Source organism: Salmo trutta, chromosome 25, assembly GCF_901001165.1.
Source record: "Salmo trutta chromosome 25, fSalTru1.1, whole genome shotgun sequence".
NCBI lineage: Eukaryota > Metazoa > Chordata > Actinopteri > Salmoniformes > Salmonidae > Salmo > Salmo trutta.
In genome coordinates this window covers 29841743-29865331 of record NC_042981.1, presented here as the reverse complement: position 1 = coordinate 29865331, position 23589 = coordinate 29841743, and the positions used below count along the sequence as shown (strand labels likewise).

The 23589-nt window shown below is 43.3% G+C and overlaps 1 protein-coding gene across 1 annotated transcript in view; it reads left to right on the top strand.

The window, feature by feature from the left end:
• LOC115162368 (ryanodine receptor 3) overlaps window positions 1-23589 on the top strand; it is a 163443-nt gene that overhangs the window by 129434 nt on the left and 10420 nt on the right. Inside the window, exons 62-89 of the mRNA XM_029713600.1 lie at window positions 189-238; window positions 332-392; window positions 1281-1519; window positions 1642-1723; window positions 1816-1946; window positions 2049-2378; window positions 2630-2870; window positions 6777-6864; window positions 6992-7084; window positions 9203-9373; window positions 9487-9546; window positions 9649-9783; window positions 10021-10133; window positions 11636-11732; window positions 13432-13541; window positions 13854-13905; window positions 13999-14055; window positions 14163-14262; window positions 14350-14429; window positions 14524-14600; window positions 14719-14792; window positions 16854-16871; window positions 17506-17586; window positions 17756-17844; window positions 17940-18068; window positions 18186-18290; window positions 18993-19074; window positions 21024-22336. Coding sequence (XP_029569460.1) covers window positions 189-238; window positions 332-392; window positions 1281-1519; window positions 1642-1723; window positions 1816-1946; window positions 2049-2378; window positions 2630-2870; window positions 6777-6864; window positions 6992-7084; window positions 9203-9373; window positions 9487-9546; window positions 9649-9783; window positions 10021-10133; window positions 11636-11732; window positions 13432-13541; window positions 13854-13905; window positions 13999-14055; window positions 14163-14262; window positions 14350-14429; window positions 14524-14600; window positions 14719-14792; window positions 16854-16871; window positions 17506-17586; window positions 17756-17844; window positions 17940-18068; window positions 18186-18290; window positions 18993-19074; window positions 21024-22336 — 4258 coding nt within the window. The remainder of the gene's footprint in view (window positions 1-188; window positions 239-331; window positions 393-1280; window positions 1520-1641; window positions 1724-1815; window positions 1947-2048; window positions 2379-2629; window positions 2871-6776; window positions 6865-6991; window positions 7085-9202; window positions 9374-9486; window positions 9547-9648; window positions 9784-10020; window positions 10134-11635; window positions 11733-13431; window positions 13542-13853; window positions 13906-13998; window positions 14056-14162; window positions 14263-14349; window positions 14430-14523; window positions 14601-14718; window positions 14793-16853; window positions 16872-17505; window positions 17587-17755; window positions 17845-17939; window positions 18069-18185; window positions 18291-18992; window positions 19075-21023; window positions 22337-23589) is intronic.

The window sequence follows — 23589 nt, the reverse complement described above, 5'->3', positions numbered from 1 at the left end:
TTCAGTAGGGTCAGTAAGAGAGGGGAAGGGAGAAAGGTATTGATGGGGGGGTCATAAACCTTACCCACAGGCCAACGTCATGACACTACTCTTCTCTGAATACTCCCTTCCTCTTGTCATCTTTTCCTCCTCTTACCCTTTAACCTCCCTGCTTTCGTTCTTTCTCTCTCTCTCTCTCTCTTTTCCAGCCTGTTCTGTAAACTGGCAGCTCTTGTCAGACACAGGATTTCCCTCTTTGGTAAGGAGCTGATTTGGCGCTTTTTTAAATCGCTTTCATGAGTGACTTAGTGTGTGATATGTGTGCTAATCGCTGTACTGTGTTCTCCTGTAGGGAGTGACTCCACCACCATGGTGAGCTGTCTCCACATCCTGGCCCACACACTGGACACCAGGTGGGTGGAGCTCAGTCCTATAGTCCTATGTCGCAATATACGTCCACAGTTTGAAATGAAATCAAAGGTTTGAAAGAGGTCTGTTGCGTAGCAATTCTACAGCACATGTCATTGGAAAAGAGGCCACCTCATGTCTAACCTATACAACATTACATTACTTACATTACACCATGTTTATACTCACCAGTTTTAGTTTTTCATGCCATCTTGAAATCATTGACATTAAGAGAAAAAACTCCCTCTGGCATTTATACAAGTAGACTTAGCATGCATAGACAGCATGTACTGTAGCTAGCTCTGGGCTCCTAGTGTTCTTCAGAACCAATGTGTTGTTTCAGGCAACAGTTCTAAAAACGGAGGTTAAAATAGCAATGCATTAAACATGATGTTGACACTGAGGATGTAGTTACTGTACTGTGCCTGCCCATAGGCTTTGTCTTTCACCTCCCTCCCTGTGGGAGATTCAACACAGAATCAAAAAAACATTACTACGAGTCACAATATACTTGACAAAATATTGACTAATCTAATCTGCTTAATGTATCAAACCGTTTTGGTGTAATATTTCTGCACATACCTACACTGACAACCTTCCCTTGAATCTAGATATTTACATAATTGACTGTATAAATCATGCGCTGTAAATATTCCAGGTCAGATGGGAGCTGAAATCTCAGTCCCTTGGGAGCTCTCTGTAGTATAGCTGGCTCTTCTCTATGAAAATGAAGCTGTCCTTTGGGAACTCTTCAATCATACGGAAATGATTGTTCTCAAATACAATAACTTTAATATCCCACATGGGGACATTGTGTGGTTATTGTGTGCAAAAATGGCAACAATGACAGACTACACACTCCTCCATCATTATTAACCCCTTCACTCCGACAGGACGGTGATGAAGTCTGGCTCAGAGCTGGTGAAGGCGGGGTTAAGGACGTTCTTCGAGAACGCAGCGGAGGACCTGGAGAAGACCCTTGAGAACCTGAAGTTGGGGAAGTTCACCCACTCCCGCTCACAGATGAAGGGCGTGTCCCAGAACATTAACTACACCACGGTGGCACTACTGCCCATCCTCACTGCCCTGTTTGAACACATCACCCAGCACCACTTTGGAGTGGACCTGCTCTGTGAGTGACCACAGCAAGACCTACAGCTGTAGGAGATAGGAGGAGTGGAGCACTGCGCTTTAAATCATGTCACTGACGCTGTGCATATCAATGTAAGCACGCTTTCTGCTTTGTGTTTTCAGTGGATGATGTCCAAGTGTCATGCTATCGTATCTTGACCAGCCTCTATGCACTCGGGACTGGAAAAAACATCTATGTGGAAAGGTAGTATTATTTACATATTGATATGAGACTGCTATCACATCACAGATAGTATAAAGCTGTGATCTGTGTCTGTCTCTTCCTCTCCCCTGCAGGCAGCTGCCGGCCCTGGGGGAGTGTCTGGCCACCCTGGCAGGCGCCATGCCTGTGGCCTTCCTGGAGCCACTGCTCAACAAACACAACCCCTGCTCTGTTTTCAACACCAAGACTGCCCGCGAACGCGCCAGTGAGTTCCACACTATTATGATGCTGTATACCATAATACAGCATTAAATGGTGGTTTGCTTATCAGTTGTGTTGTGGTTATGTTTGTGTTGTGTTTGTGTAGTCCTAGGCATGCCAGACGCGGTGGAGGAGATGTGTCCGGAGATGCCTCGTCTAGACGTCCTGATGAAGGACATCAACGACATGTCTGAGTCTGGGGCGCGCTACACAGAGATGCCCCACGTCATCGAGGTGGTGCTGCCCATGCTGTGTAACTACCTGTCCTACTGGTGGGAGAAGGGCCCAGAGAACCAGGCGTCTCCGCACAGTGGGGGCAGTGTGTGTTCCACCACCGTCACCTCAGAACATCTCAGCCTCATCCTGGGAAACATCCTGAAGATCCTCAACAGCAACCTGGGCATCGACGAGGCCTCCTGGATGAAGAGGATCGCAGGTTAGTTGGGTTGCATTACTGTGTGGGAGTGTACAGCAGTCTGTCACAGTGGGTTGGAGCTTTAGGAAACATACTGCTTTTGAGGGCAAAACTATCTGCATATTTGTATACAGTACTGATCAGATGATCCATAGACTGACAAAAGATTGTCTTTTGCATTCCTAGCAAGAGTGCTTTTGTATTATTTTATTTTTAATTTCTAAGAAAAACAACTGACAATGTGTTTCTCACTATGACTTCTGTGCGTGCAGTGTACGCCCAGCCCATCATCAGTAAGGCCAGGGCTGTTCTGTTGAAGAGTCACTTCCTGCCTACGCTGGAGAAGCTGAAGAAGAAGACTGTGAAGGTGGTGACGGAGGAGGAGCTATTGAAGGCTGACAGTAAGGGAGACACCCAGGAGGCTGAGCTCCTCATCCTGGATGAGTTCGCTGTGCTCTGCAGAGACCTCTACGCCTTCTACCCGATGCTCATCCATTACGTAGACAATAACAGGTGAGCCGGCTAATTGAGTTGTTTACAGTGGAGTGAAATGAGGTGATGTGGTTGTGTTTCATCAGTACCCTAGGACCTATTGTAATTCAAGACTACACTGGTTTGGGGGCAAGGCTGTGGAGCAGAGGATATTATATTGATATAATGTTTGTTCATCTCTTATAATTTATTATATACATATTCAGTACCAGTCAAAAGTTTGGACACACCTACTCATTCAAGAGTTTTTCTTTATTTTTACTATTTTATACATTGTAGAATAATAGTGAAGACATCAAAACTATGAAATGACACAAATGGAATCATGTAGTAACCAAAAAAATCTAAATAGATTTCAGATTCTTCAAAGTAGCCACCCTTTGCCTTGATGACAGCTTTGCACACACTTGGCATTCTCTCAACCAGCTTCATGAGGTAGTCACCTGGAATGCATTTCAATTAACAGGTGTGCCTTTTTTAAAAGCTAATTTGTGCAATTTCTTTCTTTCTTCACCTCTCTGGGCTAGTGGGACCGTCCCACTCTATTCAACAGCCAGTGGAACAGCGTGGCGCGAAATACAAAACCTCAAAAATGCAATAATTTCAATTTTTCAAACATACGACTATTTTACACCATTTTAAAGATAAGACTCTCGTTAATCTAACCACATTGTCCGATGTCAAAAAGGCTTTACAGCGAAAGCAAAACATTAGATTATGTTAGGAGACTACATAGCCAAAAATAATCACACAGCCATTTTCCAAGCAAGCATTTATGTCACAGAAACCCAAAACACAGCTAAATGAAGCACTAACCTTTGATGATCTTCATCAGATGACACTCCTAGGACATTATGTTATACAATACATGCATGTTTTGTTCAATCAAGTTCATATTTATATCAAAAAACTGCTTTTTACATTGGCGTGTGATGTTCAGAAAATGTATCCCCACCGAAAACTTCTGGTGAATTTACTAAATTACTCATCATAAACGTTGACAAAATACATAACAATTATTTTAAGAATTATAGATACAGAACTCCTTTATGCAATCGCTATGTCAGATTTTAAAATAGCTCTTCGGCGAAAGCACATTTTGCAATATTCTGAGTACATAGCTCAGCCATCACGGCTAGCTATTTTGACACCCGCCAACTTCGGGGCACACTAAACTCAGAATTAGTATTACAAAAATTGTATTACCTTTGCTGATCTTTGTCAGAATGCACTCCCAGGACTGCTACTTCCACAAGAAATGTTGTTTTTTGTTCCAAATAATCCATAGTTATGTCCAAATACCTCCGTTTTGTTCGTGCGTTCAGGTCACTATCCAAAGGGTAACGCGCGAGCGCATTTCGAGACAAAAAAATTCAAAATGTTCCATTACCGTACTTAGATGCATGTCAAACGCTGTTTAAAATACATTTTTATGGTATTTTTCTCGTAAAATAGCGATACTATTCCAATCAGACAATAGTGTATTCATTCAAAAAGGAAAGAAAAAACAGCATGGTCTCGTGAACGAGCATATCCAATCTCTTTGTCACCAGGCAGACCACTGAGAAACTGAGCTACTATACTCTGCTCAGAGACAAAAGACGCCTCAATCCGCTTTCTGAAGGCTTTAGAGAGCCAATGGAAGCCTTAGAAAGTGCTACGTAACCCCTGAGATACTGTAGTTTCGAAAGGGACAAGAAAGAAGAACTACAAATTCTCAGACAGGCCACTTCCTGCTTGGAATATTGTCAGGTTTTTGCCTGCCATATGAGTTCTGTTATACTCACAGACACCATTCAAACAGTTTTAGAAACTTCTGAGTGTTTTCTACTAATAATATGCATATTCTCGTTTCTGGGCAAGAGTAGTAACCAGTTGAAATCGGGTACGTTTTTTATCCGGCCGTGAAAATACTGCCCCCTAGCCCAGACAGGTTAATGCATTTGAGCCAATCAGTTGTGTTGTGACAAGGTAGGGGTGGTATACAGAAGATAGCCCTATTTGGTAAAAGACCAAGTCATCCATATTATGGCAAGAACAGCTCAAATAAGCAAAGAGAAACGACAGTCCATCATTACTTTAAGACATAAAGGTCAGTCAATCTGGAACATTTCAAGAACTTTCAAGTGCAGTTGCAAAAACCATCAAGCGCTATGACGAAACTGGCTCTCATGAGGACTGCCACAGGAAAGGAAGACCCAGAGTTACCTCTGCTGCAAAGGATAAGTTCATTAGAGTTACCAGCTTCAGAAATTGCAGCCCAAATAAATGCTTCACAGAGTTCAAGTAACAGACACATCTCAACATCAACTGTTCAGAGGAGACGGCGTGAATCAGGTCTTCATGGTCGAATTGCTGCAAAGAACCCACATCGCAACACAAATGAACAGATGATCTCCGCATGTGTGGTTCCCACCTTGAAGCATTGAGGAGGTGTGGGGGTGCTTTACTGTTGACAGTGTCAGTGATTTATTTAGAGTTCAAGGCACACGTAACCAGCATGGCTACCACAGCATTCTGCAGTGATACTCCATCCCATCTGGTTTGTGCTTAGTGGGACTATCATTTGTTTTTTAACAGGACAATGACCCAACACCTCCAAGAAGAAGAGTGATTGAGTACTGCATCAGATGACCTGGTCTCCACAATCACCTGACCTCAACCCAATTGAGATGGTTTGGGATGAGTTGGACCGCAGAGTGAAGGAAAAGCAGCCAACAAGTGTTCAGCATATGTGGGAACTCCTTCAAGACTGCTGGAAAGGCATTCCAGGTGAAGCTGGTTGAGAGAATGCCAAGAGTGTGCAAAGCTGTCATCAAGGCAAAGGGTGGCTACTTTGAAGAATCTGAAATATAAAATATATTTTGATTTGTTTAACACTTTTTCGGTTACTACATGATTCCATATGTGTTATTTCATCGTGTTGATGTCTTCACTATTATTCTACAATGTAGAATAAAGAAAAACCCTTGAATGAGTAGGTGTGTCCAAACTTTTGACTGGTTGTGTGTGTACGTACAGTGGCAAGAAAAAGTATGTGAACCCTTTGGAATTACCTGGATATCTGCATAAATTTGTCATCAAATTTGATCTGATCTTCATCTAAGTCACAACAATAGACAAACATAGTGTGCTTAAACTAATAACACACAAATTATTGTATTTTTCTTGTCTATATTGAATACATCGTTTCAACATTCACAGTGTAGGTTGGAAAAAGTATGTTAGAATGGGCAAAACGGCCCCCTTCCTGAGCTTTTCACGCACGACAGTGTCTAGGGTTTCCCGAGAACAGTGTGACAAACAAAAAGCTTCCAGTCAGCGACAGTCCTGTGGGCGAGAACAGCTCGAAGGAGAATGGCAAGAATCGTTTAAGCTAAGAGGCGGGCCACAAACAGACAAATAACGGCGCAGTGGTGTGCAGAATGACACAACTCGTCAATCCTTGTCACGGATGAGCTATTGCAGCAGATGACCACACCGAGTTCCACTCCTATCAGCTAAAAACAAGAAGCGTCTCAAGTGGGTGCACGATCACCAACACTGGACAGTTAAGTAGTGGAAGAACATCACCTGGTCCAACGAATCCCAGTTCCTGTTGCGTCATGCATGCTGATGGCAGAGCCAGGATTTGGCGTAGGCAAAGTCCATGAGTCCATGGACCCATCCTGCCTGGTGTCAACAATACAGGCTGGTGGCGGTGGTGTACCGCCGTCCAAACTGCAGAAACTGTGTGATGCCATCGCTTCAGCATGGACCAACATCCCTGTGGAATGTTTCCGACTTGTGGAATCCATGCCTGAAAAATACAGGCTGTTCTGGAGGCAAAGGGGTGGGGTGGGGGTGGGGGGGTACTAAATGGCTGTACCTAATAAACTGGCTGGTGAGTGTATAATAATCATCTCTTCTCTCTCCTTTCTCCTGCAGGTCCAGGTGGCTAAAAGAACCAGACGCTGACTCCAATGAACTCTTCAGAATGGTGGCTGAGATCTTCATCCTCTGGTGCAAATCACATGTACGATTGATTTATCCTTATCAACAATGGACAAACTAGTGATTAAAATGGATAGGACATTTAGATTGAGAAATGAGAAAAGCAGAAGGTGTCTTCATCATGTACATTGGTATTGCTCTTTCCTCAGAACTTCAAAAGGGAAGAGCAGAACTTTGTGGTTCAGAATGAAATCAACAACCTGTCTTTCCTGACTGGTGATAGCAAGACGAAGATGTCAAAGGTAGGGCTTATTAATATGTGGCTGCTTTCTGAGACAGACAAAACAGCAGGGGTGCAACTTTGCTTTTAGAAGTGTATCCAGTGAAATAAGCACTCCCTCAGCCTACCTGACCGCTTGGAGGCATCTGCAGGGTCCTAAAGCACTCTATTGCCTCGTTTTGTATCACATTCCAATGATACAACTGGGGGGGACAGAAATGCAATTTCATTGAAAGTTGCGCCCTGCAAAACAGTACAGCATATTCCCACTGCTGGAGAGCTCTACTACTAAAGCTTGGAGCACTCTGCAACCCCTGTGGTCATGTATGTTCACATCCTAACCCAGCTAACCTCAGTCCAACCTCCTGCTGCTATCTGTCAGCACATTCCAGCTGAGCCTTGTTACTGGGCTCCATTCTGCAGATTCAGCTCTTTTTCTCTCCCTGCTCCAGCAACCCTAACACTCATATCCCCCGTGGCCAAACAACACAACTAATTTTCCCTCACAAACAGAAGCCATGTCACCACCTCAGGTACAGGGAATAGATTTGTGGATAGTTTTATTTTTTTAATCCTGTCTGCTTGTACACTTCATTCACTGGAAGTGCCATGCTCTACCAACTGAGCCACACGGGACCACAATAGTCTGCCCTGCCTTGCTGTTAACACATTACACCAGCCAATCATTAACGCTTATCACCCCTCCTTCATCAACCCTGCTTGTCATCATAACGAGTGTTTCTCATTCCCTTATGGGCCGAACATGTCCCAAGTCAACACGCCCATGACAAATAACATGATCACGTCACTGGTGTTTCTGGGTGATGGATATCCTGCGCTGGTGTGTGTGGCACCTACCTCCCACTGGCTGTCTCTATTACACGGAACCCAAACCGGCTGTGCGCGTGCGCCATCGTGCATACATTTATTTTGTCCCCCCACACCAAACGCGATCACGACAAGCAGGTTAAAATATCAAAACAAACTCTGAACCAATTACATTAATTTGGGGACAGGTCGAAAAGCATTAAACCTTTATGGCAATTTAGCTAGCTAGCTTGCTTGCACTTGCTAGCTAATTTGTCCTATTTTGCTAGCTTGCTGTTGCTAGCTAATATGTCCTGGGATATAAACATTGAGTTGTTATTTTACCTGAAATGCACAAGGTCCTCCACTCCGACAATGAATCCCCACATAAAACGGTTAACCGAATAATTTCTAGTCTCTTCCCCTTCTAGGCTTTTTCTTCTCTTGACTTTATATTGCGATTGGCAACTTTGCATTACCGCCATCTACCTCGTTCGTCTTTCAGTCATCCACATGGGTATAACCAATGAGGAGATGGCACGTGGGTACCTGCTTCTATAAACCAATGAGGAGATGGGAGAGGCAGGACTTGCAGCGCGATCTGCGTCAGAAATAGAACTGACTTCTATTTTAGCCCTTGGCAACGCAGACACTCGTTGGCGCGCATGAGCACTGTGGGTGCAATAACTGAATAATATAGATTTATAAATGTATTTTGTAGTCAGCCTGTGTCACTCAGCTCCTGTACTGGGCGGAGGTGTGTGTGTGTGTGTGTGTGTGTGTGTGTGTGTGTGCATCCATAGAGTTAATGGGGTTTCTTTCTCTCTTGCTGAGTTGAATATGAGTGTCTCCTGTGTGCCAGCTTCTTCCATTTTGTGTTTCTCAGTGCAGTCCTTTTTCTATAACACCTCACCGTATGGGTACAGGCAAACTGTGAGCGAATGCTGCTTTCAGGCTATAGCTACATTTGAAATGCTTCATGGGCAAATATTTTCAGCCGCTAGCGATGAAACAATGCCTTAGTTCCCTCTGCTACCCATAGGTTTAATTCAGCGTTCAGTGTGCTGTGCTCCCACTGTGAAATAAGCTCCAGTGAAATACAGCACAGTTAGAACAAGGTAGCAATTTAGAAAGTGACTGCATTGGCTATTATAAAAAGGGTGTGGCCCATCTGATATATTACCAAATGGCACCCTATTCCCTATAGAGTGCACAACTTGCACACAAAAGTAGTGAACTATATAGAAAATAGAGTGCCATTTGAGACGTAACTCAGATCTTTTTTCAGTGAGTGCCAGGTGAAATTATTAATGTCATTCCGTCCTGGTAACAGTCAGGGGGTCAGGACCAGGAGAGGAAGCATAAGAGGAAGCGAGGAGAGTTCTACTCCATCCAGACCTCCCTGATCGTTGCTGCCCTGAAGAAGATGCTGCCCATGGGACTCAACATGTGCACCCCCGGGGACCAGGAGCTCATCTCCCTGGCCAAGACACGTTACCTCCTGGTGAGAGGGCCTGCCTAGCCCACACGGACCCATGCTGGTTGAGGATCAGGTATCACTGGCCACACACTACCTGATGACAGTGTATCTAATTGTTTTCATGTTTTGCTCAACAGAAGGACACAGATGATGAAGTGAAGGAACATGTGCGGCAAAATTTGCACCTTCAAGAAAAGGTGAGCTGTATATTATGGCATTATTGTAATCCATAAAACGAGCAACTCTATCAAAAATCTGTGATGTTTTCTAACTCCTACACTGTACTAACCCAACCCCAGTCAGATGACCCTGCAGTGAGGTGGCAGCTGAACCTGTATAAGGATGTGATGGTGAAGAACGAGGGGCCTCCAGACCCTGAGAGGACAGTGTTCAGAGTCCAGAGCATATCAGCTGCAGTCTTCCATCTGGAGCAGGTCAGTGGCTGGCTGCACCATGCATCCCCCTTACTGCCTACATCCACTTCTCTATCTGGGCCACTTATATCCATGTTATAGATCCTTAAGCTGTGATCTCTATCCTGGATGCTTTATGTCCTGCTTCTCTGATCTTTACTCAACTTGATAATAGTCACATTTGTGAACCAAACCATACACCCTGTTTCGTATGTTATATTACAACTTACATATTTTGTCTTCATTTATTCAATGTAGGTGGAACAGCCGTTGAGGTCTAAGAAGTGTGTGTGGCAGAAGCTGCTGTCCAAGCAGAGAAAGCGTGCGGTGGTGGCCTGCTTCCGCATGGCTCCTCTCTACAACCTGCCCAGGTATCACACAACATGTTGTGTAGTCAGTCCTTTACAAACATAAATATTACAATAGAATACCCCAGCTGCTGTCAGTACTGGGAGGCAGCAGGCTGTGTTAAGTTTAGCATTCTCTCTCATTTCCAACCCTACACTATTTCTTTATCTATGCCTCATGAGTCTCACCCCTCTTTCTTGGGCTCTGACCCTGTATTAATATGAAGCGTCCCTCCCCTAATCTGTACGACAAATGTCTCGCCTCAGGCAGTTATCAAGGAATAGAAAAGGACACTAGCAATTTCATGCCCTGTTGCACTGTAACTCAATCACAGAGACTCAGGAGGAGAGACAGTGGGGAGAAAAACAATTAAAAGCCCGACCTGGGTCGGCCATCTTTAATGTGTGCTTTCATGTCTGTCCTCGTCACCAAATGATTAATTCCACCTAGTTATTGTTTTTTGGAGAATGTGACATTGCATCGTATTGTTGAGTAATCAGTAAGCACTGGCCTTTTGAGTCAGGGTAAATCTAGAAATGTTAAGGACGTTTGATGCAATGTCAGTGTACTTTTCCTTCCCACCTCAAATACTATCACATAACTCTCTCTGTACCCTTTGTGACAGTGGCTTACCACCCTTTTACAATATATCTACTACTCTGTCTCTGCTACTTTACCCTCTCTATGTTCTCTCCTGAATGACTATACTGTACCTCCCCTCAGGCACAAAAGTAATAATTACTTCCTGAACACCTACCAACGCTATTGGCTCGAAAAAATGCATGAGAACACAGACTATGACAGTCTGCTCTCCATGCTAACGGTAATGTAATGTTCAGACAACGTTTGTGACCTCCTGTTCCTCCCCCCTCCTCCCAGCCATGGTTTGTACCATAACTATAACTCTCATACTGTGATCCCACTGGCTTTCTGACTGGTCCGCCTACTATAAAGCTACACTCATCACTGAAATATTCACTCTGACCAAATGCTTTTTCTTCTAAGTTATAGGTTTCTGTACCGATGTTGCTGTAATTTATATACCAAATATTTTATTTAGCTTTAATCATTAGTGTACTGTAGATGTTTCTAGAATAAATACGTCCTGTGATCATTTTTACTGGTGTATACATGAAAGGGTTATGAAATGGGGGGGGGGGGTACAGTTCAGACTTCCAAGGTGTTTCTCAATGGTGACCAGTTGGATTTGCCAGTGCCCTATATCAGGGTTTCCCAAACTCAGTCCTGGGGCCCCCCCTGGGTGCACCTTTTGTGTTTTGCCCTAGCATTACACAGCTGATTAAAATAATCAAAGCTTGATGATGAGTTGGTTATTTGAATCAGCTGTGTGCTCCTTGGGTAAAAACCAAAATGTGCACCCAGAGGAGGGGGGAAGCAGGACAAAGTTTGGGAACCCTGCCCTATACTAACCAGTATTAACCGTTCTTAAACGTAATACCCCCCTCCTCTCCTCTTCCTCCTGGTCCGCCCTGCTAACCCTCCTAATCTCCCTCTACCCCCCCAGGCATCGCTCTATTAACCTCTTCCTCCTGGGCTATCAGAGAATATGGATAGAAACAGAGATGTACTCTTTTGAAGAGAAGCTAGTGCAGGACCTGGCAGTAAGTACTGTACCTGTCCACCCCAGTGCCCAGCCCTCTCTTTGTGCTCTCTCTGTGGGGCTAGTCTCTTCTCTCCGTCCTCACCTGGCTGTGCTACAACACAAACGCTTCGCCAGTACAATGCCCGCCAAGTGCCAAAGGGGTTCTGCCAGTCATCCATGTTCTGCCCCTGGCTCTGTGTGGCTCTGTCCCTTGCAAACTGAAACGCCTACACGGGCACGCATGACATCACCCTGGATGTCAGTGCCGGCTGTACTGTACTGTAACTGTACCGTTGTCCGTTTCTAGAGCTGTTTCCCTTCCTACAGGGGTAAGAGAGCATCCAACCACGATGCTACGGCTTACTAGTGAAATTTATGGAAGGTGTGGTGTCCTTCATAAATTTTCTGTTGCAGCATGGACAAAGCATAGTGTCATAGTCATGTCGTTTGAGGAATTTGTTGTAATCAAAGAATTCAAATATACTGTCCCTTTAAGGGTTGCTTTCTTTACAACTTTGATTCTAGAGATCTCTGAAATTCTTCAAAACCCCCATGCCGTCCTGTGTAAGAACTTGCTACATTTATCAAAACAGCAATGAAGAAAAATGGTTATAAACACTCTATAACACTTTATAAGCCTTTTCACAAATATGGTAGATTTAAAATGTAGGGAAAGTGGGAACATCCTAAAAGAGATGACCATGTGGAATAGTATTCCCTCTACCACTATTTTTGCCCCATCCTTTCCTGGTGGCCTCTCTTCATTGGGAGAGTATCTGTGGTGCTCAGGGATAACGTTGTAGACGAGTATAAAGTATTATAGAGTATGGATCAGGCTCATGGAGAGTCATGCTTAACTTCCATCTTCCTCCCTTTATCTCTACTGAACACACACCTTGACGCTAACCTTGATACTGCTGTGTCATCTAAATGTACTGTGTGTATGTCCCTGTGTGTGGGCCTGCATGGTCTGCTGATGAGTGGCGTGTCATACCCGGAATGCTTTCAGTCTGTGTGATTTCAATGGGCCATCACACTAGTAATGAAGCAACATGGTGGGACAGGGTTTGACTGCACATTCTGCATCTAATTTCAATGTGCTTCTGTTTGTCAAGTACACCTTGTCTCTAAGGTGAGTGATGTACAGAGGAGACTGTTTTATATAATGGCAATGGTAACTGCATATGGATAGTAACTTATCCATATTTCTGCTTGATACCTTCCCACTGGGCACAGACGTGAGTTCAACGTCTAGTTTTGATTCACATTTTGTTGAGTTGTCAACTAACGTGACTTGAACGTGCAATCAACAAAACAATTCACGATGTCATTTAGGTTAAAGGTTGGGTGGGGGGAAAAAAAGACCATACCCTTACTTTTTGCAAATCCAGTCAGTTTTCCATGTTGATTAGATGTCATCACATATGTTTTTGGGGTTGAAATGACGTGGAAACAACGTTGATTCAACCAGTTTTTGCCCAGTAGATTGGCCTTGGTAATCGTTATTCCTGAAGCGTGTTGCAGTGTCATTTCAACAACTAACTTTATTTGTTGCAATTTCACTAATTCAAAGTAAAGTTATTGTGATCTTTAAAATGTGTATCAACTCAGTGTAGGCACGTTTTGTCACTCAGAGGGTAAAGGGCACTGCTGTAATGACAGGTGATTGGCTGTCAGGGTAGGGTGGTACTCTAATATGTGGCTGGGTGTTTGTGCAGAAGACCCAACTGAAGGTGGAAGAGGAGGAAGAGGAGGAGGCAGAGATGCAGCCAGACCCTCTTCATCAGCTCATCCTGCATTTCAGTCACAATGCGCTCACTGAGCGGAGGTAAACACACACACACACACACACACACACACACACACACACACACACACACACACACCTAGGCACCTGGCATCGTGCTGCTAGCTCCATCTGTGCTATGTAATATTGCTGGTTTATCCCTTGGCTGATAAACTGTCGCATTGAACTAAAACACTGCAGCATTTCTCCCCACACAGGGAGAGGCCCTCGAGCACAAGTAATTGTGTCACATTTGTTCTTAGTCATGCACCTGAGAGATGTGTTTATTATGCAGTGTATTTGTTTAGTTATGTAAGGTTCATTCACACATGTTTATCCTGCTTTTCCATTCAGTTCTTTGGAAGAGGATCCTTTGTATATTGCGTATGCAGACATGATGGCAAAGGTACAAAGCATATATGAATCTGCTTTTGGATACATGTCTTTGGTGTCATGTAGAGGTCAACAGAGATCTGACTACCAAAGCTTTTGTCTTTAGAGTTGTGCAGAAGATGAAGAAGAAGAAGATGAAGAAGGAAAAGAGAAAACGTTTGAGGTGTTTTGGACCTCCCATCGAGATACTAGATTTGACTAGTTTCAATGGTTTTGTAAGGAGCTGTGTTTGTTTACATGGTGTTTACATGATGTTTGTTGACCTGATAGGAAAAAGAGATGGAGAAACAGAAGACTCTGTACCAGCAGGCCAGGCTGCATGACAGAGGAGCTGCTGAGATGGTGTTACAGATGATCAGCGCCAGCAAAGGTACACACACACACATATACACATACACACACACATATACACATATACACATACACACACAATATGATCCCTGATTATCCTCTTTAGGTACGCTTGGGCCCATGGTGACCTTTACCTTGAAGCTGGGCATCTCTATACTCAACGGAGGCAACATACTGGTTCAGCAGGTATATCAGAATATTTATGGTCCATATCAATCTTTTCAGTATGTACAGTGGCACTGTACAGCTCAATTTGTTTTGTGTATTTCCTTTTTTGTAGAAAATGCTTGACTATCTGAAGGAAAAAGGAGATGCTGGCTTTTTCAAGAGTTTGTCAGGACTCATGCAGTCTTGCAGGTAAAATGATATCACAACACACAAACAAATCTTTGACTGTTTGACATTCAAATAGAGCAAAACTATTCATGTTAAAGGACATAAACCACGTTGGCTCTCTTTCCTTCAAAATCATTAGTGTCCTGGATTTGAATGCATTCGAAAGGCAAAACAAAGCGGAAGGTCTTGGGATGGTGACTGAGGAAGGATCAAGTAAGTGAGGGGAAACACTAGACTACCTCAGACAGACATATGCGGAATCTCTCTTTCCTGTCAGAAAGGAATGACATTTGAGTTCTGATATATTAAATACATGCATATCTTAGAATTGTTTTGTGTTAACGAAAAGTAATTGTAGATGTGTTTTGATTATAAGATAACAATTAATTTTCTTACCTTTGAGAGTCAAGTCCACTTGGTACTATTGGCGAATGCTGAACCATGATGCTCCGTACAGATTTGTTATGTCTAAAACCCTAAACAAGTATAAAGTATAAATATTAAGTAGATAACAAATATATAATTTTAAAGACTCCATGTTGATTTCATCTGATCCCTCCCACTTCCTCCCACCCAGCCACAGGGTCATAACTTGCATATCTTCTGATTGCCAACCAGTGAATGCTCACAGACAAAGCCTGTCTAAAATTGCGTTATTCAACTACCGTAATTTCCGGACTATTAAGCGCACCTGAATATAAGCCACACCCACTGAATTAAAAAATTTTTTTTTATTTAGAACATAAATAAGCCGCACATGTCTATAAGCCGCAGGTGCCTACCGGTACATTGAAACAAATGAACTTTACACAGGCTTTAACGAAACACGGCTTGCAACAAAAATAAATAGGCTTTAATGAAACACGGCTTGTAACAAAAATAAATAGGCTTTAACGAAACACGGCTTGTAACAAAAATAAATAGGCTTTAACGAAACACGGCTTGTAACAAAAATAAATAGGCTTTAACGAAACACGGCTTGTAACAAAAAATAAAAAATTAGCAGTAAGCTTTAGTTGTCTTTTTGCACTGAGTCAATTCCTCATGCTGCTGTTTCCAACGTCTTATCATCGACTCAATAAGACCAAGCTCCCGTGCAGCAGCTCTATTTCCTTTTCCAACAGCCATATCAATCGCCTTCAACTTGAAAGCTGCATCATATGCATTTCTCCGTGTCTTTGCCATGATGAGGGTGACAAAATGACTACCGTAATCAGAATGATGGGAAGTTTGAGAGCGCTCGATTTAATCTAAACAGTAAACAAAAAAGTTGTTTGACCTTAACCCGTTCGGCAATTTCATTGGTCTAATGAAAGCTTCATGCCGCCAAAAAACTGAGCACGTCACAGAATGTGTTTTTTTGGAGAAAAACATTTTGAAAGCGGGAAAAATCCATATATTAGCCGCGTCATTGTTTAAGCCGCGAGGCTCAAAGCGTGGGAAAAAAGTTGCGGCTTATAGTCCGGAATTTACGGTAATATGATTTTTGGTGGGTTGCTTTTACTGCTTGTGCTACACCAAGTGGTCACTGTGTTCCTATTAACACCTTGTTGTAAATTCTGAATCGGCCCATAGAGAAACTATTCCTTCATATTTATAAGCAAGCAATAACAGCAGTCCATAAGGATACACCACCTGTCATTACGATTGGTCAGCCGATGTCCAACCCACCAGCTAATGATTGGCCCATGCCTTTGTTGTGTTAGAAGAAGGCCTGTGATAGGGCTACTACAGATACATGGTGCCGCATTAGCGTGCCACGTTCGCTCCTGTGTTTGTGATGAAAAAGCTCATCTCCATGTCACGTATGTCATTGTGTCTGTGTTCATGAGCCTGTGCTACTGTATGTTCCTCAGTCATGTGACATCTGAACACTGTCTGTCAACATGATAGAAAACAGATCTATACACAATAGATCACCCACCATAGAAGCGGTTGGATCTAATGGAGTGCATACAGTAAATGGCTATGTTCTCCTAGATACTCCAGCTCATTCCCACCTCATGTAACCAGGCATAAGTGATGGTGACTGCAGTCCTGTAGTGTTTTTCACCCCCTGTCCAACACCAGTCCTGCCAAACTGTGCAGCAGAACCTGTAGACCAACCTACCTGAGACTCTTAACCGCATGTCTACTGTATGTCCAACGCCTAAAGTGATGTCGATATAGATCTCTTCTTCCTTACTTCTTATTGAAACTCAATGTCTTCTCCTTTGCTTATGTCTGCTTTTTTTGTTTGTTTCTTCTCATCATATTTTAACTCATCGGTCGCAGTCAACGTGAGTGAGCGGGGTAAATACATGGTTTAGATTCTACTCATTTCGCAATGCTGCCATCCTGATTGCTCTCCGTCCGGCTCCCACCCGTTCCCCCTCCCCTCTGTCTGGAATGTAATAATAAAATACTGATCTGAAGGAACACATGCATGCTCCAATAAGACATATGGTCAGATTGTTCAATCCATAGCATCAGACCCAGACTGACTCTTAACTCTCTCTCCTCCTATATAAAGTTAGTGCTTGTGGTCTATGTGGAAACGTGTCTGTCTCTTTATGTTGATATTACTAACCAATATTACTTGATAAAGTAAATTAGGAATAAGAATAACATTCCCAAAGCTTTGCTTGTATCTGAAGTACAGAACAAAGCTCTGCCATGCAGTTGTATACCGAACATCCTTCCCTGCATACAGTATGTACTGTATATCAAGTCAAAGTGATATGAATATCTCATAGAGGGAGCATATACTTTCATGACAAAGTCTCCTAGTCTAGGAGCTTGAGGACTAGACAGCAGCTTTGTATTGAAGTGAAAGTTATGCTAGCCATGGTGTAAGCTTGTGTTAGATCAGGTTGAGGGGGTTGCCTGATTTCTAGCCCCCTCCTACCCAAAGGGGACAGTCGTCAATCTCATCTCCTGTGTCCAGGTTCCAAAGTACTGCAAAACGATGAGTTCACTAAGGATCTCTTTAGGTTTCTGCAACTGCTCTGTGAGGGACACAACAACGGTACGTCCAAAACTTTCTACAACACCTTACCTCAATACTGGTTAAGGTACTCTAGCCTACCTGTGACTTTAGTTCTGAGAGATCCGAATTATTTGTGTTTACTGCCCACAATGTACTATGTATATCATTACCTGATTCATTGGTATTTGACCACTTTCTCTTTCTTCAGACTTCCAAAACTTCCTGCGGACTCAAACAGGGAACACGACCACCGTAAATATCATCATCAGCACTGTGGACTACCTGCTCCGACTGCAGGTAAAATACTATCCCCCACCTTCACTCTGTATATGCTTTGTGTGTAATGTCTGTTTACAGTATCATGTGTTACATGTTGATTTGTCCAATATTAGGAATCCATCAGTGATTTCTACTGGTACTACTCTGGGAAAGACATCATGGATGAGGCTGGCCAGCGGAACTTCTCCAAAGCCCTGGCTGTGGCCAAGCAGATTTTCAACTCTCTCACTGAGTACATACAGGTAACACAAGCCTCTTGGGTTGGAAGAAACTAGCCTTCACAGACAGGAATGTGTTCTATGGTTAATCATGGTGATTCAATCGTCCTGACTTTAGTGATCTTCTCTTTGTGACGCCAGGGCCCGTGTATTGGGAACCAGCAGAGTCTGGCACACAGCAGGCTATGGGATGCAGTGGTGGGATTCCTGCATGTGTTTGCCAATATGCAGATGAAGCTGTCACAGGTAATACAACTCAGTACAATTTCCTAATCAACTCACTTTTACTCAACCAATATTCAATCTATGTCATCAGATATGAAATTGAATAGAATCGGATTCATGTGATGCAACATCAAACTATATGTGGATAGAGAGTTCAACAATCTGCTTTGTTGCCACTAGAGGTCTCTCTTAGCTCAGAGATGTACTCTGCAACATGTCTAGTTGACAGGCTTTTCTCCCTGCCTTAATTTGAAAGGTTATGAAGGCTGTGATCCATCACTCCCACAGCCAGACACCTTAGATGTGCTTTGTGGCCAATAACCCAGATGGGATCTAAATGAAACCTCTCGTACCATCTTAGTTTATCTCAGGGTTATCCAGAGGGGCTGGGCTGTTTGCAGGTGGACAGATTGACAGGGCGGTTGGGCGCGTTTTGATTAAGCTAATCAAAGTCCCTCCTCAGATTTATTATGTGCTGTGAGCCGGCTCAAAGGAGGCCCAAAATGAGTCAGCCCCTCCCAGCCATCTGCTTGGGCCCAACAGAATGACATTAGCCTGTGTGCTGATGGATGGCTGGGACCTAGCGCTCTCAGAGGGCCTTGATCTCTCCAAATGCCATGCTGGGATATTAGCAGCGGACTGGCCCCAGACAGAGAGCCGCGCTAACCTTTTTGATGTGGTGAAGGATGTGTCACAAAGTTGCTTTCGTTTCCTCTCCCCCAGGATTCAAGTCAGATTGAGTTATTGAAGGAGCTGCTGGACCTGCAGAAGGACATGATCGTGATGATGCTCTCCCTTCTGGAAGGTTCTATTACCTTTTCATCTCAGTCGTGACTCATCATGGAACACATTGTGGTCATATCTAGAGGCACTGACAGAACGTTCGCTACCAGCATATGCTCTATCCATTTTGTCCCTAAAACACTTAAAACGGATGTATTTACTTGAATGATATTACATGATATCAAACACCTATCCACTCTACTTTGACAATTCAATTAGCAGATTGTATTATGGTAACTTTGTACTTTCTATTGTTTGTTCTAAACCAGGGGTGTCAAACTCAATCAGCCCACGGGCCGTATTGAAAAAACACAACGAATTCGTGGGCCTGACATTATGTTTGATTTTACAACATCAAAACACCTGCATACAACTGTTACCCAAACTGGTCATTGTTTTATTACAAATAATATGTCCCTTTATAATGTCCACTTATGTACATAGGGTGCTATATATAGCATTTTAACATATTAAAACAGGTGATACATACAGTGCATTCTGAAATTATTCAGACCCCTTCACTTTTTCTACATTTTGTTACGTTACAGCTTTATTCTAAAATTTATGAAATAAAAAATAATCCTCATCAATCTACACACAATACCCCATAATGACAAAACGAAAACAGGTTTTTAGATGTATTAATTTGTGGGTGTCCATCACCCATTTCATATATGTTACGAATTGCAATATGTATTATATCTTATAAAGTTGCAAAATGTACAATATGCTACGAATTCGCAAAACGTACTATATGTTGCGAATCTGCAAAACGTATGATATGCTAAGAATTCTAGCTAGGTGGTTGACGTTAGCTAGGATAGGGTTTAGAGGTTAGGGTTAAGTTTAGGAGTTAGGCTAAAGGGTTAGGGTTAGCTAAAATAGTTAAGGTTAGGGGAAGGGTTAGCTGACATGCTAAGTATTTGCAAAGTTGCTAAAAAGTAGTACGTAGGTAAAAGTTGCTAATTAGCTAAAATGCTAAAGTTGTCCGTGATGAGATTCGAAATTGCAACCGTTGGGTTGCTAGATGTTCGCGTTAAAAACCTACTCATCAACCCTGACCAACCACCCTACTTTCGTTTTTGCCATAAGTAACATAATAAAATAATCCCCATCAAAATCTGTCAATTTAATCTAGAGATATCAATGTTTTTTTTTGCATTGGATGCTTCTCAATCCACCGCATCCACCGATATATCGCACTTCCGCATCTGCGGTGAAAGGTATCAGAACTAGAATGGTGTTTGTCAGACCCGAAAATCGATCTTCTCACGAAAACGTCTGAAGCATTCAAACGATTTGACCTACAAAACTCTATGGAAAGGGGGGATTCCCATGAACATGATGTTGTTTTCCGTTTTGCTATATGACTCCTGTGACTCGTCTGAAGGTAACAGGTACCGGTTTTAGAAAATAAATGGAAGTATGGAGGCAGTTTTGATACCTAAAGGGGACCTAAAATTCCAAAACATAGCTAAATGATCCATGGTATGACCATCTTAAAACAATGACATATGTCATCTTAATTTCATAAAGTAGATGACTCAGCTGTTGACTCATTTATACTCGCTTGTGTGTCCTATTGTCCTTTAGTAGTAATTTATACCCACATGTGAATACTTTATCTTGTAACTTTTTGACAACCAAGATGGCATGTTCTGAAGGCTACAGCAATGACCTGTTGCAACCAGAAGTTGGCATGGACATTTAGCCTACAACACTTTTAAACTTTCGGTCTGGTAGAAGATTTGGTCAGTGCCATTAGTGATTATATGATACAGCACACTGGCTGGCTTGTGTGTGGGTATGGCAATCCACTGCTGTGCTTGCTGACTTGTAGTGCAGCACAGCAGTATGTAAGCAGGCCAAAATGTATTGACAACCCAAATCATTGCGTGGGACAGATAGAAATGTGTCACGGACCGAATCCTTTGTGTTTGACACGTGTTCTAAACTTGAGTAACCCCACAGGAAACGTTGTCAACGGAACCATCGGGAAACAGATGGTGGACACCCTGGTGGAGTCCTCCAGCAATGTGGAGATGATCCTCAAGTTCTTCGACATGTTCCTCAAACTCAAAGACCTGACCACCTCGGACAACTTCAAGGAGTACGACCCAGAGAGCAAGGGAGTGATCTCCAAGAAGGAGTTCCAGAAGTCCATGGAGAATCAGAAGCAGTACTCCCAGTCGGAGATCGAGTTCTTGCTCTCCTGCGCCGAGGCTGACGAGAACGACATGTTCAACTACGAGGAGTTTGTGAAGCGCTTTCATGAGCCGGCCAAGGACATTGGCTTTAACGTGGCGGTCCTGCTCACCAACCTGTCAGAACACATGCCTCACGATGCCCGTCTGGCCACCTTCCTGGACCTGGCTGAGAGCGTGATAAGCTACTTCGAGCCCTACCTGGGCCGCATAGAGATTATGGGCGGAGCCAAGCGCATCGAGAGGGTCTACTTTGAGATCAGCGAGTCTAGTCGTACACAGTGGGAGAAGCCCCAAGTCAAAGAGTCTAAGAGACAGTTTATCTTTGACGTGGTGAATGAGGGTGGAGAGAGCGAGAAGATGGAGCTGTTTGTCAACTTCTGTGAGGACACCATATTTGAGATGCAGCTGGCCTCACAGATCTCTGAGCCTGACGCAGTGGAGCGTCCCGAGGAGGACGACGAGGACAGCCAGAGTGTGACGGAGGAGCCAGAGGAGGAAGAGGAGGAGAGCATGATGGAGTCTCACTCCGCCTTCACCAACTCCTGCGTCTCCATGCGGAAGAACCTGTCCAGCTTCCGCCAGCTGCTGACCTTCAAAAGCATGAGGCGGCAGTACAGGAGGTTCAGGAAGATGAGTGTGAGGGAGATGGTCCAAGGCTTCTTCTCATTCTTCTGGATGATTATCATGGGCCTCTTCCGCTTCCTTTACAACCTGGTGTGGGGCTTCTTCCATATCCTGTGGTCCTCCATGTTTGGCGGGGGCCTGGTGGAGGGGGCCAAGAACATGAAGGTCACAGACATCCTGGGGAACATGCCCGACCCCACACAGTTTGGTATCCATGGTGACGTGCTGGAGACAGAGAAGATGGAGGCGAGTGAGGCGTCATCTGTGGCAGAGATGGGCCACATGGGCCAGGGGAACAAGGCAGAGGCAGATCTGATGGCTGAGCTGCTTAACATCCAAACCAAGAGCCAGGGGGGAAAGCATGCGCCCGAGCCAGGTCTGGGGGACATGGGTGAGGTGGTGGGGGTCGACGCCCCCTCTTTAGCCAGTGCCGTCAAGCAGAAGAAGGCCAAGGTCGGTATCTGAATATCCTCAGAAATTACACATATTCAGTTTTATTAAAAGAGTAATGGTTATCTGTGTAAAATCAGGCCTCTGTTATGTATATGTCACGTAATGGTAAGGTCTGAAAATGAACTGTAGTTTAAACCATTCTTCTCAAAATGTGCCACAGAACAAATTCTGTTTGGTGTAAATGCATGACATTTGGTGTCTATAGACAGGCCACATTGACAGTGTCAGTCAAAGTTAGAATTTGGAGAAAATGTGAAAATCATTAAAATGACTAAAACCATATAGCATTGTTATTTGACCTGTTCTAAGCCCAAATGTGCCAAATGTATGGTTCAACTCATTGTCGTTTGTGACCAACAGCAGTTTCTGTATCACACTATATTTAGTCTTTGGACACAGTGAGTTACCTTTTTTTTTTTTACATATTTAATTATTCAAGTCATGTGAATACAGGAGGGAGTTCAGGTGGGCCTTCGCGCTTCAGCAAACAAAGTTATATTACAGCCTTATTCTAAAATGGATTAAATAAAAACATTTCCTCATCAATCTACACACAATACCCCATAATGAAAAGCGAAAATATGTCTTTAGAAATGTTTGCAAATATATAAAAAAAATAAGATACCTTATTTACATAAGTATTCAGACCCTTTGCTATGAGACACGAAATTGAGCTCAAGTGCATCCTGTTTCCATTGATTATCCTTGAGATGTTTCTACAACTTTACCACAGGTGGACTGGAGTCCACCTGTGGTAAAGTCAATTTATTGGACATGATTTGGAAAGGCACACACCTGTCTATATAAGGTCTCACGGTACATGTCAGAGCATATTTGGTTTTTCTTTATTTTTACTATTTTCTACATTGTACAGTCGTGGCCAAAAGTTTTGAGAATGACACAAATATTAATTTCCACAAAGTTTTCTGCTTCAGTGTCTTTAGATATTTTTGTCAGATGTTACTATGGAATACTGAAGTATAATTACAAGGCTTTTATTGACAATTACATGAAGTTGATGCAAAGAGTCAATATTTGCAGTGTTGACCCTTCTTTTTCAAGACCTCTGCAATCTGCCCTAGCATGCTGGCAATTAACTTCTGGGCCACATCCTGACTGATGGCAGCCCATTCTTGCATAATCAATGCTTGGAGTTTGTCAGAATTTGTGGGTTTTTGTTTGTCCACCCGCCTCTTGAGGATTGACCACAAGTTCTCAATGGGATTAAGGTCTGGGGAGTTTCCTGGCCATGG